Raw genomic sequence first — 14,565 nt, forward strand, 5'->3', positions numbered from 1 at the left:
GAATAGCCAGCAGGCAAACGCGTGCCACTGTTATGTCGTCGAACAAGCTTCCGTAAAACACTTTCGCGAGTATTTCACCTTTGTACCAGAAGCATTTCAAAGGAACGCGCTTGTAATTATTTTCCTTTATATTAGTATCTCTTTTATCGATAGGTACGTTGTAAACGAACAGATGGCATCTAGGCAATGATAAAAGTAAATATTTCTTTCAACACGTTTATAACGAAGTCGGAGAAGGCTCTTTAAGAAATCTCGAGTCTTTTAATCCGTCTTATCGGTTTAATTTATCGAATGCATCATTATTTGCAACATCATTGGCCTACTTGAAGAAGAAATGGTTTGGACCACCCGGGCGGCACTTTCTCGATTGTTTCGACACCCTCTGCTTGATCGTTATGAGGCCTGGATTTAGCATATATCTATTAATAGTTTATACTTGCTCTTTCAGAAAAAAGAGAAAATTTGGTAGAGAAAGAGAAGATAGATAGAAAGAAAAAATAGATAGAGAAAGACATACACGCAGACAAAATACAAAATATAGAAAATTCGATCGTCATAAAAGAGAAAGAAAAAATGATAGAAAAATCAATCGTCTTGAAAGAGAAAGAAAAGATAAGAATGAGAGAAAGAGAGAGAGAGAGAGAGAGAGAGAGAGAGAGAGAGAGAGAGAGAGAGAGAGAGAGAGAGAGAGAGAGAAATAGAGAAGAAAATATAGAAAAATCGGCCATCGTGAAAGAGAAAGAAAGAAAGATAGAAAAATCGATCATGGTGAAAGAGAAAGAGAGATAAATAAAGATAGATAGTTGAATAGTAGGAGGAAAGAAAAATTTCGTCGCGTTTTCCTTGGTACCGTCGTCGTGAGTTCGCGTGTACGAGAGGAACTAAGCGAAGGGAGAGGATTGGCGGAGATGCGGCTTAGGATTCCGAGCGCGGTCGAGTGCTTTCTGGTTGGTTGGTAAGTGGGACTAGCGGGGACTCATAGGCAGGAGGCCCCCTACGAGAGCCCGCAGTCGGACTCGAACCCCGAACCAATATCAGCCGTGAGTAGTACCCTTCACGAGTGTCTCTCTGCTCCCTTTTATTATCCTTATCATTATTATCATATTTCACGGCTATTATAATATTCGATCGATATTTTCGATTTTTTTTTCTTTTTCTTTTTTATTTCTATCGAGTGTGCAAGAACGTTCGTAAGTTTGTACAAAAAAGATCCAAAGGAAGAAGAAAAGGATTCGTCGAGGAGGTACGATTTCAGTGTTTTTCTTTCTTAAGAAAAAACGAGGTAGAGATACAGATAAAAGTAAAGATAGAGATAGATATAAATAGAGAGAGAGAGAGAGAGAGAGAGAAAGAGAAAGAAAGAGGATAATGAACGAGATGATTTCCGGTTGGCTCGTCCTCGCATTTCTGAGATCGAGATTGAAGTTGACTGACTGACCTTGAGTTCGAATGCATTTCTGTTCCCGATTAAGGGGTTGAAGTATATCGAGAGGTATCAAGATGTATCGAGATTGATGAATTTCTGTTTTCCGAAAATTCTATCGGCTATGCTATTTATATTTTACTTATTTAATTTTTTTAGTCTTTCGTTGAACGTGCTTATACAAAATATTTATTTGATTTACAAATAATTTAAAAGAAACAAACAAACAAAACAGAAAAAGAAAACCAACAGTTAATGTTTAGTACAGTTAGAGAAATGGGATGAAACTTTCTCAAAATGTTATCTCAATTTATTCGATAAAGGAGATGAGAAATTGTTCAAAGAATGATTTTAAGTTCGCATGACGGATAGCTTTCTCCCGTCAGAAGTCAGGATCTCGAGACAAGAGAAGAAGGTAAAGGGAGAAGATCGACGGCGAAACTAATCTCGACCTCGACCCAGGCATTAGCGTCTCGATGACGACCAACTTGAAGTATACCATTTTAGTCATCTCTCTTTCTCTTTTTTCCTCTCTCTCTCTCTCTCTCTCTCTCTCTCTCTCTCTCTCTCTCTCTCTCTCTCTCTCTCCATCTCTTCTTCTTTGTGCATACACACAAAGAAAGACCATTCGCATAAATGGCATATATGTGATCCGTTTTGGAATAGATCCGTTATATCTCTCTGTCACTGTCTCTCTTTCGATTTGTTATCTTCATATTAAAATCAACGCTTCATCGTAGAAAAATACACATTCCCACGATTCTTCGAGCCTTATTCTTCTTTTTCTTCTCTCATAGTTTCACTATTTCTCTTTTTCTCTACATTTAAAAGACTTCATTTTGATCTTCCTGTCTACTTACACGAACGATCCTCTCGTTCACCGGGATATCCATATTCAAGCCATTTTGCATAGATTATGAGACTTTATCTTTGGATCATTTCTCACGTAGATAACCCTTTGTTTGATGCTACTCTCGGAGAACCCTCGACTAGTATACTCTAAAGGATATTAAATCGACGGTATTCGATGAAGCATCGAATAATTCTTTTTTTTCTTTCTCCCTTTTTCCTTCCCTTCACATTCGTCTTTTTTCTTTTTTTCTCCTTTCCTTTTCTCCTTTTTCTTTCTTTTTTTTTTCTTCATTTTCCTTTTTACGACGTGAGAGTACATTTTGTTCACACACATTTCCATAATCGTGTCGGAAAGGTCTATCGAAAATTGTGTACAAAGTTCAGATTTCCCCTTTTTAATTAATCGATTCACTTCCTTCGTCGCGATGGTTTGATCGTAAATATGACAAATGAAAAAACCAGAAGCAAGAAAGAAAAAGAGAAAACAAAAAAGAACAAAAAAGAACAAAAAAGGATATTATCAATCGTAGAATCTCTCGATAAAATCTCAAAGACACTTCGAATGCAAGGAGATCTCTCGACACAGACGAACGATCTTACGGTGAAAGATAAGACGAAGGGAGCACCAGATCGCAAGATAGAATATAATAATGTAACGGATCGGAAGCTGTGCTTCGTCGCTTCTACCATCATTCTTCCTCCTCCTGCTCCTTCCTTCGTCTTCTTTTCTTCTCTTCTCTTCTCTTTCTTGTACGTGCTCATGCGTGCAGATCCGTGCGACCTTGCAAATGCAAAGAAGAAGAGATAACGGCCCGTAAGGAATGTACCGGGTGACCCAATTCCAAGCAAGTCCGTACCGGTGAACGCGCGATAATTATCACGGCGCCTACGTTCAAGAGCATCGAGCGAAACAGTAACGACAATGACGACGACGACGATGACGACGACGACGACGACGACGAAGCTGAAGACGAAGACGACGATAAAGTCGACAAGGGTCGTTGACGAAGCGAATCGGAAGTTCGAAGAGAATAATAAGTTCGATATTCTAAAAGAATCGATATATTCTTGCTCGTAATGTGAAGTGAACGCTGACGAAGTACTTCGAAGTAACGTTATGAAATATGTTTCGATTCAATGAATATACATACAAATCGCTGATTATACTTTCGGGGGTGGGGGTGGAATGGGATGGGGGAGGCAGAGAAGAAGAGAAAGGGTGGGGGAAATCGTTAACGATTTACAGCGACCTACATCATTTAAGCGTTATTTATTGCTTCCTCGAAAAGTCGATCCATAAAGTGCGATTAGAAAAAGAAAAAAGGAAGAAAAGAAAGAAAGAAAGAATGAAAAAAAATTGCGATCCGATTGCGTGATCTCGTTGTACGTGTGTACTCGTTTCGACCGCCTGTAATCACAATCTCTGAAAAAAAAGGACAAAAAAGAAACAACAAAAAAGAAAAATCAATTGGCAAATGAAGGAAGGAGCAAAAAAAAAATTCATCAAACACGAACGTTCGAGATATCGGTGATATTATCGCGATAATCAGAGTGTGATCGTCGTCGTCGTCATCGTCGTCGTCGGTAAAAATGATCGGATAAGAAAATGGGGTTTCAAAAGACAAGTTTAAAACACGGTCTACGAACTCGGTCTTTTTCCCAAGAACGCGTTATCGAGTCTAAAGCCGGGCCTCGATGATTTTTTTAACGTTGTATATAAGATCGTTCCGTTATTAGAACGAGGAGAGGTAGATAGAAGCAAGCCGGTAGTAGAGACTGGCGTTTTACTTTGCGAGGGACGACGAATCGGAAAGGTGGAAAATCGTTACTCGAAAGTTTCTCCGAGGAAGAGAAAGAGAGAGAGAGAGAGAGAGAGAGAGAAAGAGAGAGAGAGAGGGAGAGAGAGAGAGGGGGAGAGGAGAGAAAGGAAGAAAGAGAGATAGAAAGAGAAAGAGAGAGAACGCGTACGCTTGTTGCTTCCACGCAGCATCCATATCGTGGTCCAGCCTGGTAGAGTTTGAAAAAAATAATGTTACCGTTAAGGAAGGCCGAGCTCTCAGCGTAAACTCTTCTCGTTTCGTCTCGATGCTCTCGCGAGATCCGCTCGGACGTGAGCTTAGGGTTCATGCTTGCTCTAGATGGATGAAAGAAAGATAGTGAAAGAGAGAGAGAAAGAGAAAGAGAAAAAGAAAGAGAGAGAGAGAGAGAGAAAGAGAGAATCCAAGACGCGTGGGAATCAGGGATGTTCCTTTGAACGATCTGTACGTATCGACAGATCTACGTGTGTCTCTTCTACGATCTCGTGAAAGATCTACGTCGATCTGTCTTCTAGTCTCGTACTCGTTCGAAACGATTGTCGATCGATATACTTCGGAATATCGTTAAACGAATGTAATTAGAACGGAGATTCTGTGAGAAAGCGAATTCTAAAGTCCTAACGTGGGACTTGTTGATTCTCTTTTAAAAGATTCGATTAAAGAAAGAGAAAGAGAGAAAAAGATAGACTTGATATTTGGAAAATGAGAGGATTATACGCAAGAGAATAATCATGTTCCATTATCACAATTAAAGGACTCTCTCATTGTCGTGAAGATAATCTTCACTCTAGCGGGAACGGTTTCGCCTTCGTAAGAGCAAACGTGCTGTATAATGAGAACGAGATTCGCTTGATACGGTAGTTATACCTACGACATTAATCTTCTCTTTAACGAGAAATAATTCTACGAAATGTTAGCCCAGTTAAGTCCAAAGACAAGTATTTTATTCAAGAATAACGTAGGTATATATTATTCGGTATAAAAAATCCTGTCCTTTATCATTCTAGTCTCGGTTATGTTTGCTTACATTTAATATACATACATCGTTAACATCTATGTTTACAATTGACAGTAACATTCTAATGATATCGTGTTCTCAGGTATATTCGTATCATTATTACTGCTGACATCGAGTAGAGCAGACAGAACTAAAGTAACAGTCACGGGAAAGAAGACAAAGGAGTGGACGGTAAATAAAGGAAGATAAAACAGAAACTTGTTGGGAAATAATAAACATAGTGTAAACTCGTAAAAGGAGAATTTACGTGAAAGAGAAAGGAAAATGAAGACGATACGAACGATAGTATGGCTAGTATTACCAATCACAAGTTGTCTAGCTTTGCCACCGTCACAACAAGAACACGCTCGTGGCTCGGTTAGAGCAAAACAGACGACACCAACCTTGCCCAATAGAATTACTTCTGTCATCACTTCGACGACCATACCATCGGTAACAAGTTCAAGTTCGTCCATAGCGTCGAGTTCAATGTCTTCGGTTACAACGCCTATACCAACATCTTCATCATCGGCAACAACCATAACAACGTCATCTTCGTCAACCAATCCGATCGTATCAATTGCTTCAACCGAACAGATTATGTCAAGAACGGCAGCTACTTCCGGTAGCGGAAGTACCGTGTTCTTGTCTTCAACAAGAAAGGTCAGCACGAAACTGGATGAATCGACTAGCACGATGGCCTCTACATCGGGTAAAGAGACTCGTGAATCACCTGGGAAGATTCGACCGCAGATCAAGCTAACGACAAATTATACCAGCGCGAGCGAGGTAAGGGTTCTTTCCTTTTCTTTGTTTGTTCGTTAATTTCTTTCTTTCTCTTCTCTTCTGTTTTCCTTTCTTTTCTTACCTTTTCTTCTTTTATCTCTTAATTTATTATCGTTAGAGATTGTGATCATTAATCGTTAATCGCTAATAGATAAATCGTATTTTTATTATATGTACATAAAAACTATGTTTCCAGATTTTTAAACCATGCGCACGTTCCGTTAGTAAACTCGAACTATCTCGAGTTTCTCGCGATAGTCACGATTGTATTGTGACCCGATCGTAATTCGATGTATCTTTAAAGCGTCTTCATTGTTCCTCGTAAAGATATCTTCCTCCCTCTCTATACACACAATATACACACACACATACACACACACATTGTGTGTATAGTATACACACAAACACACACAGATATACAAAATAATATATATATATACTACACGTATACTATATATATATATATAGTATACGTGTAGTTGTGTAGTATGTATATATACTTGAGATAGCAAAAGAGGTATCTTTTCTCTCAAGGGGGTTGGGAACTTTCTTCTCATCGACATTCCCGTTTACCCATCTCTGTACGTCCAACAAGATAATTTATCGTAGAGCAGTACTGACGACTTTCCTGACAACTTTCTTCGAGCTAAAAACCAACAACGCTCGATCTACATCGGAGAAAGAAAATTTTTCAAGATTGTTGGGATCGATTTCCTAAAAGAGTCGAGAAGCTCGACCTTCTCTCATCTCTTACGTAATAATAATAATCCAAGTGAAAAAATAAGAAAATGTTCAGTTTCTTTGATACATAATAGTATACATATATATATATACACACACACTATTGTATGTACATACACACATATATATACACAGTACGTACAGTTTGTACGGAGTTAGTAGAAAGGGACCCAGATTCGTGCGAGGGTCGGTGAGTGTCGCGAGCCTCGCGAGGGAAAAAAATGCCAAATGGGTCGACCTAGAAAGTAGCAAGCGAGGCAGAACACACCACGTGTTGCGAGTAGATACTTATAAAGAGAATATAATACGTCCTACGTAGATATGTATATACGTACGATCATCAACGATATACCTACGTTCTCTCCTTTTAACATTAACGTGATTATCGTCGTACAAAGAACAAAGCCATAAGAGAAATCTTATCAACATTGTCTTGGTGTGCCGATAATTACGAACGATTAATAACACGCACCATTTTTCTCTCTTTCTAAACGTGGGTAGTAAAGTGATTATAAAAGAAAAAGAGAAAGAAAAAAGAAAAGAAGGAAAAGAAAAAGAAGATATAAAAGAAAATGAATTCATTCGATGCCTCGAGAAATTCATATCGTTGACATCTTTCATCGACGTAAGAATAAATATAACTTATAATTACGACATAGATATTTGAAACACGTTTCTTAATAATACTGCGAACAAAAGAAATATTTATTCTATATACGTGAGAGCGACATTATATCTTTTGTATTTATTACATTAGTTTCAGAACAGAGATATTCTCTTAAACATTTATAATATAAATTATTAATTAATGCGACGTTGAATGTCGGCTTGACGATGAATTTTTTATCTTCGAGTACGACTTTTATTATGTTCTCTTTTAATTTATGAACGAAGTCAAATCAAGAGAAGAGTTGATAATCTTTCCTTTAATAACGCAGTCATTGCATTAGTTTCTCTGGAGTGACGTCGTAACGACGTAGGAAAGATGTAATATCCGTGAAATAGTGAAATAGAAAGAGTAAAAGAAAGACAGACAGAGAAAGAGAGAGAGAGAGAGAGAGAGGAAAGAGAGAAAGAAAGAGAAGTACGCATAGCGGTCTAGTAAAAAGGTACGTTTGATTATGAGACGGTGACAGTGCTAGAGTCTTCTCGTGGCTAACCGTAAGATGAAAAGATAGAAACATAAACCAGGAGAAATCATAAGCTGCGAAAGGCGAGGAGAAAGAGAGTAAAGAGTGAGAAAGAAACGGGAGCTCAGCGTGAACGACGCAGCTGGAAGAGACTTGGAATGAACGCACATATGCGTCTATATACATCATATACATATATACACATATATATATATACACACATACACACATATGGACATAAACAACGTACACATCGAAATCATCATTATGTCTTTGCCATCTTGGCAGATACCAGCAGAGATTCTTTCCCTCTCTTTCTCTCTGCCTCTCTTTTGAGTAGGTATCTCGCTCTCTTTCTCTTTCTCGAGCAAGTACGCTCGCGATCTTGGCAACGCACTTCACAAATCCACTCTCCTATGCACTGACTTAAGTTAGAAAGAGAAAGAGAAAGAGAGAGAGAGAGAGAGAGAGAGAGAGAGAGAGAGAGAGAGAGAGAGAGAGAGAGAGAGAGAGAGAGAGAGAGAGATGCCATCTCGCGAGTCATTACCTTCGATTCGACTTTAATGGTCCGATTCTTCTTATTAGACGCACGCCAAGAGGCGTCATGCGTTTTCCAACGACTGCAATCAACGGGCGCGTATAACCTAAACGTAATTGCTTATCTCGTATAAAAGCATCATAAGTATGATGCTTCCTTTGACTCTGAGGTTGGCGCGTGTCTCTGGTGAAAACAGACAATGGTTTTCGAGAATGCGCTTGTGAGAAAGAATGATGATAATAATAATAATAATAATGATAATAATAATAATAATAATAATAATAATAACAACAGCAACAACAACAACAAAATAATAATGAAGGGAGAAAAGAAAAAAATAGCCATTTAACGAGGTGAAGAAGAAGAAGGAAAAGAAGAAGAAAAGATGAAGAAGACGAAGAGAACGAAGAAGAAAAAGAAGAGAAAGAAAAAGAAGAAGTAGAATAAGAAGAACTAGCTAATTGGAAAAGAACCGTGCGTTGTGTTCTACAAACTGGAAAAACGATTTCAGTGTGAGAAAAGAAGTGAGAGGGAGGGAGAGAGAGAGAGAGAGAGAGAGAGAGAGAGAGAGAGAGAGAGAGAGAGAGAGAATAAGATGAAAAAGAAAATACATTTTTCTGCTTCTTCCTAACTTATTTTTTTTTTATTTTATTTTATTTGTAAAAAAATATTCACCGAACAAGAAATTCACGCTACGAGGTACTTCTTTTATGACTATTAAATTCTTTTACTCTCTCTCTCTCTCTCTCTCTCTCTCTCTCTCTCTCTTTCTCTTTCTTTCTCTTTTATATTATACAGGACGGAAAGCCGCAAAATATTACCGTTAAAAACGAGTAGCAGCAGCTACAAGATCCTCACGATTGTCGGTGATACAAAATACTGAGAGAAGCTTATGGATCAACTAAAAAGTTGAAGGGATTATTATAATTGAAATGTATCAAGAAAGAAGAGAAAGAAAAAGAGAGAGAGAGAGAGAGAGAGAGAGAGAGAGAGAGAGAGAGAGAGAGAGAGAGAAGAAAAGAAAGATACATATATTACAAGATGTTTACAGAACCTGTATTAAATTTTTTCATATTACCTATATACATTTCGTATTTATGTACACATATGCATATACAGATGTTCGCGAACATATATATCTTCAGCATACTAACTGCTTTCCCTCTCTTCGAAATCTCATTAAAGAAGAACGCGTCTATTAATTTATTTTTTGTTTTTATTTTGTCTTGAGTAAGGTTTATCGATTAGGGATGTAATAAATATATGAAAAATATATTATCATAGTTAGACAACTTTGAACGAATTACAAAGAAAAGAAGAAATAAAAAGAGGATAGTCGAAGAAATATACCGGATATTACAATCAACGACTTTACATATACATTGTTATTACTGTAATTACATATTTACACAGTTTCCGTATGCAATCCGTATGGAATTTTTCCGAACTATGATCGACCTGATTTTCGAACATCATTGATACGCTCGAACAACCAAAACATAAAGATAAAATAATAATCAGAATAAATTATTTAGAAATTATTTTTGTTTGTTATAATTGAAATTATTTTTATTAACTTTCTTATTTCTTCTTTAGAATCGTATTATCGATGTATATCTACTATCGATGAAATAAAAGAAATTGATTGAAACACTTCGCGTATGTGATAAAATCGATGAAAATCGTGCATTATTATTAAGAATATAGCAAACAAGCGCAAAATTTAAAAAAGCGAAGGACGCACGTGTATAGAAGAAAAATGTGATAACTGTTCTCTTCGTATATAAAATTTTCCTTGCTAGTATAAGCGTCTGTATCAGAGTTTCTCAATCTCTATGTCAATTGTAAAATCCAATAAATTTATTTATAATCGTACACAGTACAAGCGGAAAAATAAATTTATCATTTCTAATAATATCGCGGTTCGAGTATTTATAAGACAATTTTGGAGAATTTGATAAACTGGGGTCATCAGAGATTATTTTAAAGATACGAGATTTTTACTTCGATATATTCGCGATTTTGCAAAAACATTCCACAAGAATATTATGACAAAAACATCTTACAAATTAATCACTTTCTTCGCGTTGGTCTAAGATAACATTTAATCGTGGCCGATTAAGTTTAATTTTTTAACATAGTCTAATATTGGGCAATCATATCGTACTATAGTTTGAGAAACGCTGGTCTATATTATGTGTAGTAGTAACGCTTAATGTTAGAAGACTATGTAATCATTTGATTTTAGTGCCAAAGCTAACGTCATAGGTGTCTTACACTAACGTTTAATTAATGAACACGAAGCAAAAGAGAGAAAATACGAGAGAAAGAGAAAGAAAGAAAGAAAGAGAGAAAGAGCGATTAGATATTTACAGTTAAACGAGAAAACCAAGTACAGATAGGTAAATTACGGGAACGCGATTCCCATTGGGATATAAGAGGCTCTTATACTTAGAGATATCTCGCGGTAGACTGTGGCTTGCGGTTTCGACGAGCGTCCGCTCGAACGAGCATCGATCGGAATACGAGAATTATTAGTTGCGCTCGCTGCTTTACTGGAAAGACTTTACGAGTTTGTATCGTGGTATAACGTCCTTTCTTCGAAGATATCCGAAGATACAAACTGGACTTACTGATTTTCTACGCTTCGACGATGATAATACTTTAACTGTTATAGATATTTTATAAACGTGAAATTAGAGCTAACTTCAAAATGTCTGAATAGTCAATATACTACATTCGAAGGAAATAATAAATAAATATGATCGATTATGAAAATTGTTTATTTCTTTTTTTTGTTGTTCTAGTCGGATTATCTCCGTCGTTGTTGAGATATAACCGATAACGAGTTACATGTAATAATAGTTATAAATTTGAAAGGAAAAATTGTAAAAGTTTTGTTAAAATCGAGAACGTAAAGGGGAAAAAGAAGTTGAGTCGGAGAAAAGAATTCGATCGATTCGAAAGATCGCAAAGTTTCTCTAACGGTTCAAACAGATCTTCTTCTTTCTATGGCAAATCATCACGATATTTTCAGTTTCGACCGCAAAGATGATTGCAAAAACGGTTCTCGCTTGAGTCGAACGGACGCGTCTCGCTCAGCTGATCGTTACGTCGTACGCCCACTAACATTTTACCCGCCCTCGTTGCTAATTTAACCGATCTCGACTTATCGCTTTGCGTGATCACAGACTACGGATTGAAGGGTACGTCGCCGCGTTTTCTTTTTCCACGAAAGAAAAGAAGAAAAGAAAAGAAAGAAGAAATAGAAGGAAGGAAATGTCATCGGGGAACTTACAATCGGCTACGAATTATTTCTTCGTTTCTTACCGAACGACTTTAGTGGTACTCGAACGATCGTTGAAAACTTCGAAAGAAGAATTACCTCGGCCGTGACTTAGCGATTTACAAAAAGCGCATTCCACGCGATTTCTTCCGCGCGAGAACGAACGGGCTTCCGGGCACGGGACAAATCGTCGGCGAGATACCTTTCTTCTTGTCGAATACGATAACGAATACGATCGAGACCGTTACCGAAGCGAAATAGATAAAGAGAAGTAGTTAATAACTAAAACGAGGACGAGCGAATCGGTCTATCGTTATACCAATATCGGTAGTGGAACGTGACGACGGAAGAAAATGATATCTAATGATACAAAATGTGTGTACTTAATTTTTATTTATTTAGATTGAGATTCAAATAAAACATTAGAATGGAAATTTATATAAAGCAATTTAAATATTGATCGAATATTCTAACGATTTTAACAAATATATTAGTCTCGAAGGCATTGAATGAGTTTTCAATTTTTTAAGGATGAATCATTTCGTCAGTGACGAAATTCAAACATTAATCAATTCACATCGAGATGCGATGAAGTTATTAATAGTAATGAAATTATAAGAGCGTTATTAAAATATTAATAAACAGAGATATGTATATATTTTATATCCCTTGTAAAAACGAGCACACGAAGAATATGGCGATAGAATATTGAATAGTAAATTGAAATTACACTTTCTTTTTCCAAAAAAAAGAAAAAAGAAAAGAAAAGAAAAGAAAAAAAAGAAAAAAAAGAAAAAAAAAGAAGATGAGTCTTCCGACGTAAATGACGCTTTATCATCGCATCTTCATCACGATCTATGTGCATTAGCGAATCCTTTGATCGATCCTTTTGAAAGAAGCGTATCGATCTACACCGATCGATCTCGGTTTAAACGTGAGAAAATAAGATAAGATAAGATCGTGCGAGGAGGTTGATCCTTCTGACTAATTACCGACGAAGAGTGCGCGATTCCACGATCGAAAAGAGAATGATCAATCGATCGAAGGGAATCAATCGATCGTTAAACCCACCGATCGGCTGCTCGATCGTAAAGAATCGATAAACGAGAGGCGTCCACGCATAGTAGAAAATCTATAGCAAATATGCGGATTCACGGTTATCGTATGGCAATGAATGCAAAATCAGCTCCTTCGATATATATATATATATATATATATATATATATATATCGATTTATATATGTGTGTGTGTACATAGGAGGATGAGGAAATAAGAGGAGAGGCATTTAGCGATCGTCACTTCCAGCTGCGTTCACTTGCTAAGTCAGAGCCATTATCCGATCGACCATCCGCAAGGGGTTACGTACGGAAATCGCATTAGCGTGAAGAGATTAACGACAATGAGCCCTGACTCTTGTTCGCTACCGCGATCCATGCTTTTAAATGAGATTTACTCTCGTTCGAATGAATATAAGAGAAGCTTTCATATTTTTACGATAAATCGTTTCTTATTAAAGCGCATTCACGGTGATAGGTAGTATTTTTTTCTTTCGGCGAATTATAGCAGTTTTTATTGAATTATGGAGAGAACGAAGAGAAAAACGATTTTAACGAATAGAAGAATTTGTCTGAAAATTGATTCTTCGAAGAGAGAGAAAGAGAGAGAGACTCCTGGTGAGGATAAAAAAAAAGATAAAAAGATAAAAAAAATGAGGAAAGAAAAAGAAAGAAAAGAGGGAGGGAGAGAGAGAGAGAGAGAGAAGAAACATCGACAAGCAATTTATGAGAAAGAAAATAAGTATGGAGGATTACCTACTTTATCGATACTCGAGAAACTAATCGAAGCGTGTCGGTTTATAGAGTAAATCGTTCGGAATGAGACGAAGGAAGAGACCGAGAGAAGGCGGAGTCGTTTCGTACCATCGTAAAAGGATTAGGAAAAAACAAAAAGTAAAAAAGGGGCCGCGGCACATGATTCTACGCACGGTTACACAGAATATTAATTGCTCGTCATAGTTAGAATCAGGACACCGAAAGCGACTTGTCCTGAAAACGTCAACTTTGCGAACGACGATGTCGACGATGTACGAATTTTAACGATCACCATGGAAAGATGTTTATATTTAACAATAAAATCTCTTTACACACGTTTTTCTCCTCCCTCCCTTTTTTTTATGCTAAAGTATTATACTCTTAACGTAACCTATAGAGATATTCTTATAGATATATTTTGATTGATATCAATTTTTGAATTGAGAAGTTTGAATTATCACAAAACATATCATCGATTTCTTTTTCTCTCTTTCTGTCTCTCTCTTATCACGGATTAGTCATCTCTGAAATATTACGATCGAGTACGGTAACGTTAGAGCGTAACGAGGGAAGAATACCGGTTTGCCTTTACTCCCTATGAGAGGTTGCCAATGTGTTTCGCTAGAAGAAAAGAGAAGAGAAGACAAACGAGCCTGAGTCTTTAACCTTAGAATCCTTTATTCCTTTCCTACGCGGTTGGATGTACACAACCCGTAGATAGGTATAGACTTAATTAGCTCGAGTATGCTTAATCTACGAAAGATTTTTTTTTTTCTTTTTTCTTTCTTTTTCTAACGTCGCGATATTTCGCGTTCAATCGGTTTATCTTTGACGTTCCACGTCCCACCGTACGTATCGTTAATGGCGGTGCTTCACCATAGTAAAAATCTCTCACACTCTCACACTCTCTCTCTCTTTATCTCCTCCCATGCACGAGGTCCAGCGATCGACCATCCGGGTACCGTGTACGATTTACATTTCCGTTTCTCTCTTGGCACTATACTGCCCGGTTAGTCGCCGACACGTTCTTGTATGTGTACGCGTTAGAATCGCGCAGGTGATTCATGGGCTTTCGTAGAAACGTGTCGATTTTGCATCTCCACGATTCGTGGCCTCCTCTATAAAACGTGAATCCTACTTATACGTTCACCGAAGGGGCAACCTCAGTGCTGCTGTTGCTGCT

The 14,565-nt window shown here is 37.3% G+C and overlaps 2 protein-coding genes across 2 annotated transcripts in view; one reads left to right on the forward strand and one right to left on the reverse strand.

Annotated features, from left to right (window-relative positions):
- The window catches only part of LOC127072521 (elongation factor-like GTPase 1), a 51,845-nt gene that overhangs the window by 25,981 nt on the left and 11,299 nt on the right, over window positions 1–14,565 (reverse strand). The window lies entirely within an intron of this gene.
- LOC127072538 (mucin-5AC) overlaps window positions 1,033–14,565 on the forward strand; it is a 21,208-nt gene continuing 7,675 nt past the window's right edge. The window contains exons 1-2 of the mRNA XM_051013008.1: window positions 1,033–1,243; window positions 5,193–5,878. Of these exons, the coding sequence (XP_050868965.1) occupies window positions 5,375–5,878 (504 nt within the window). The 5' untranslated portion in view covers window positions 1,033–1,243; window positions 5,193–5,374. The remainder of the gene's footprint in view (window positions 1,244–5,192; window positions 5,879–14,565) is intronic.

Source organism: Vespula vulgaris, chromosome 2 (genome assembly GCF_905475345.1).
Source record: "Vespula vulgaris chromosome 2, iyVesVulg1.1, whole genome shotgun sequence".
NCBI lineage: Eukaryota > Metazoa > Arthropoda > Insecta > Hymenoptera > Vespidae > Vespula > Vespula vulgaris.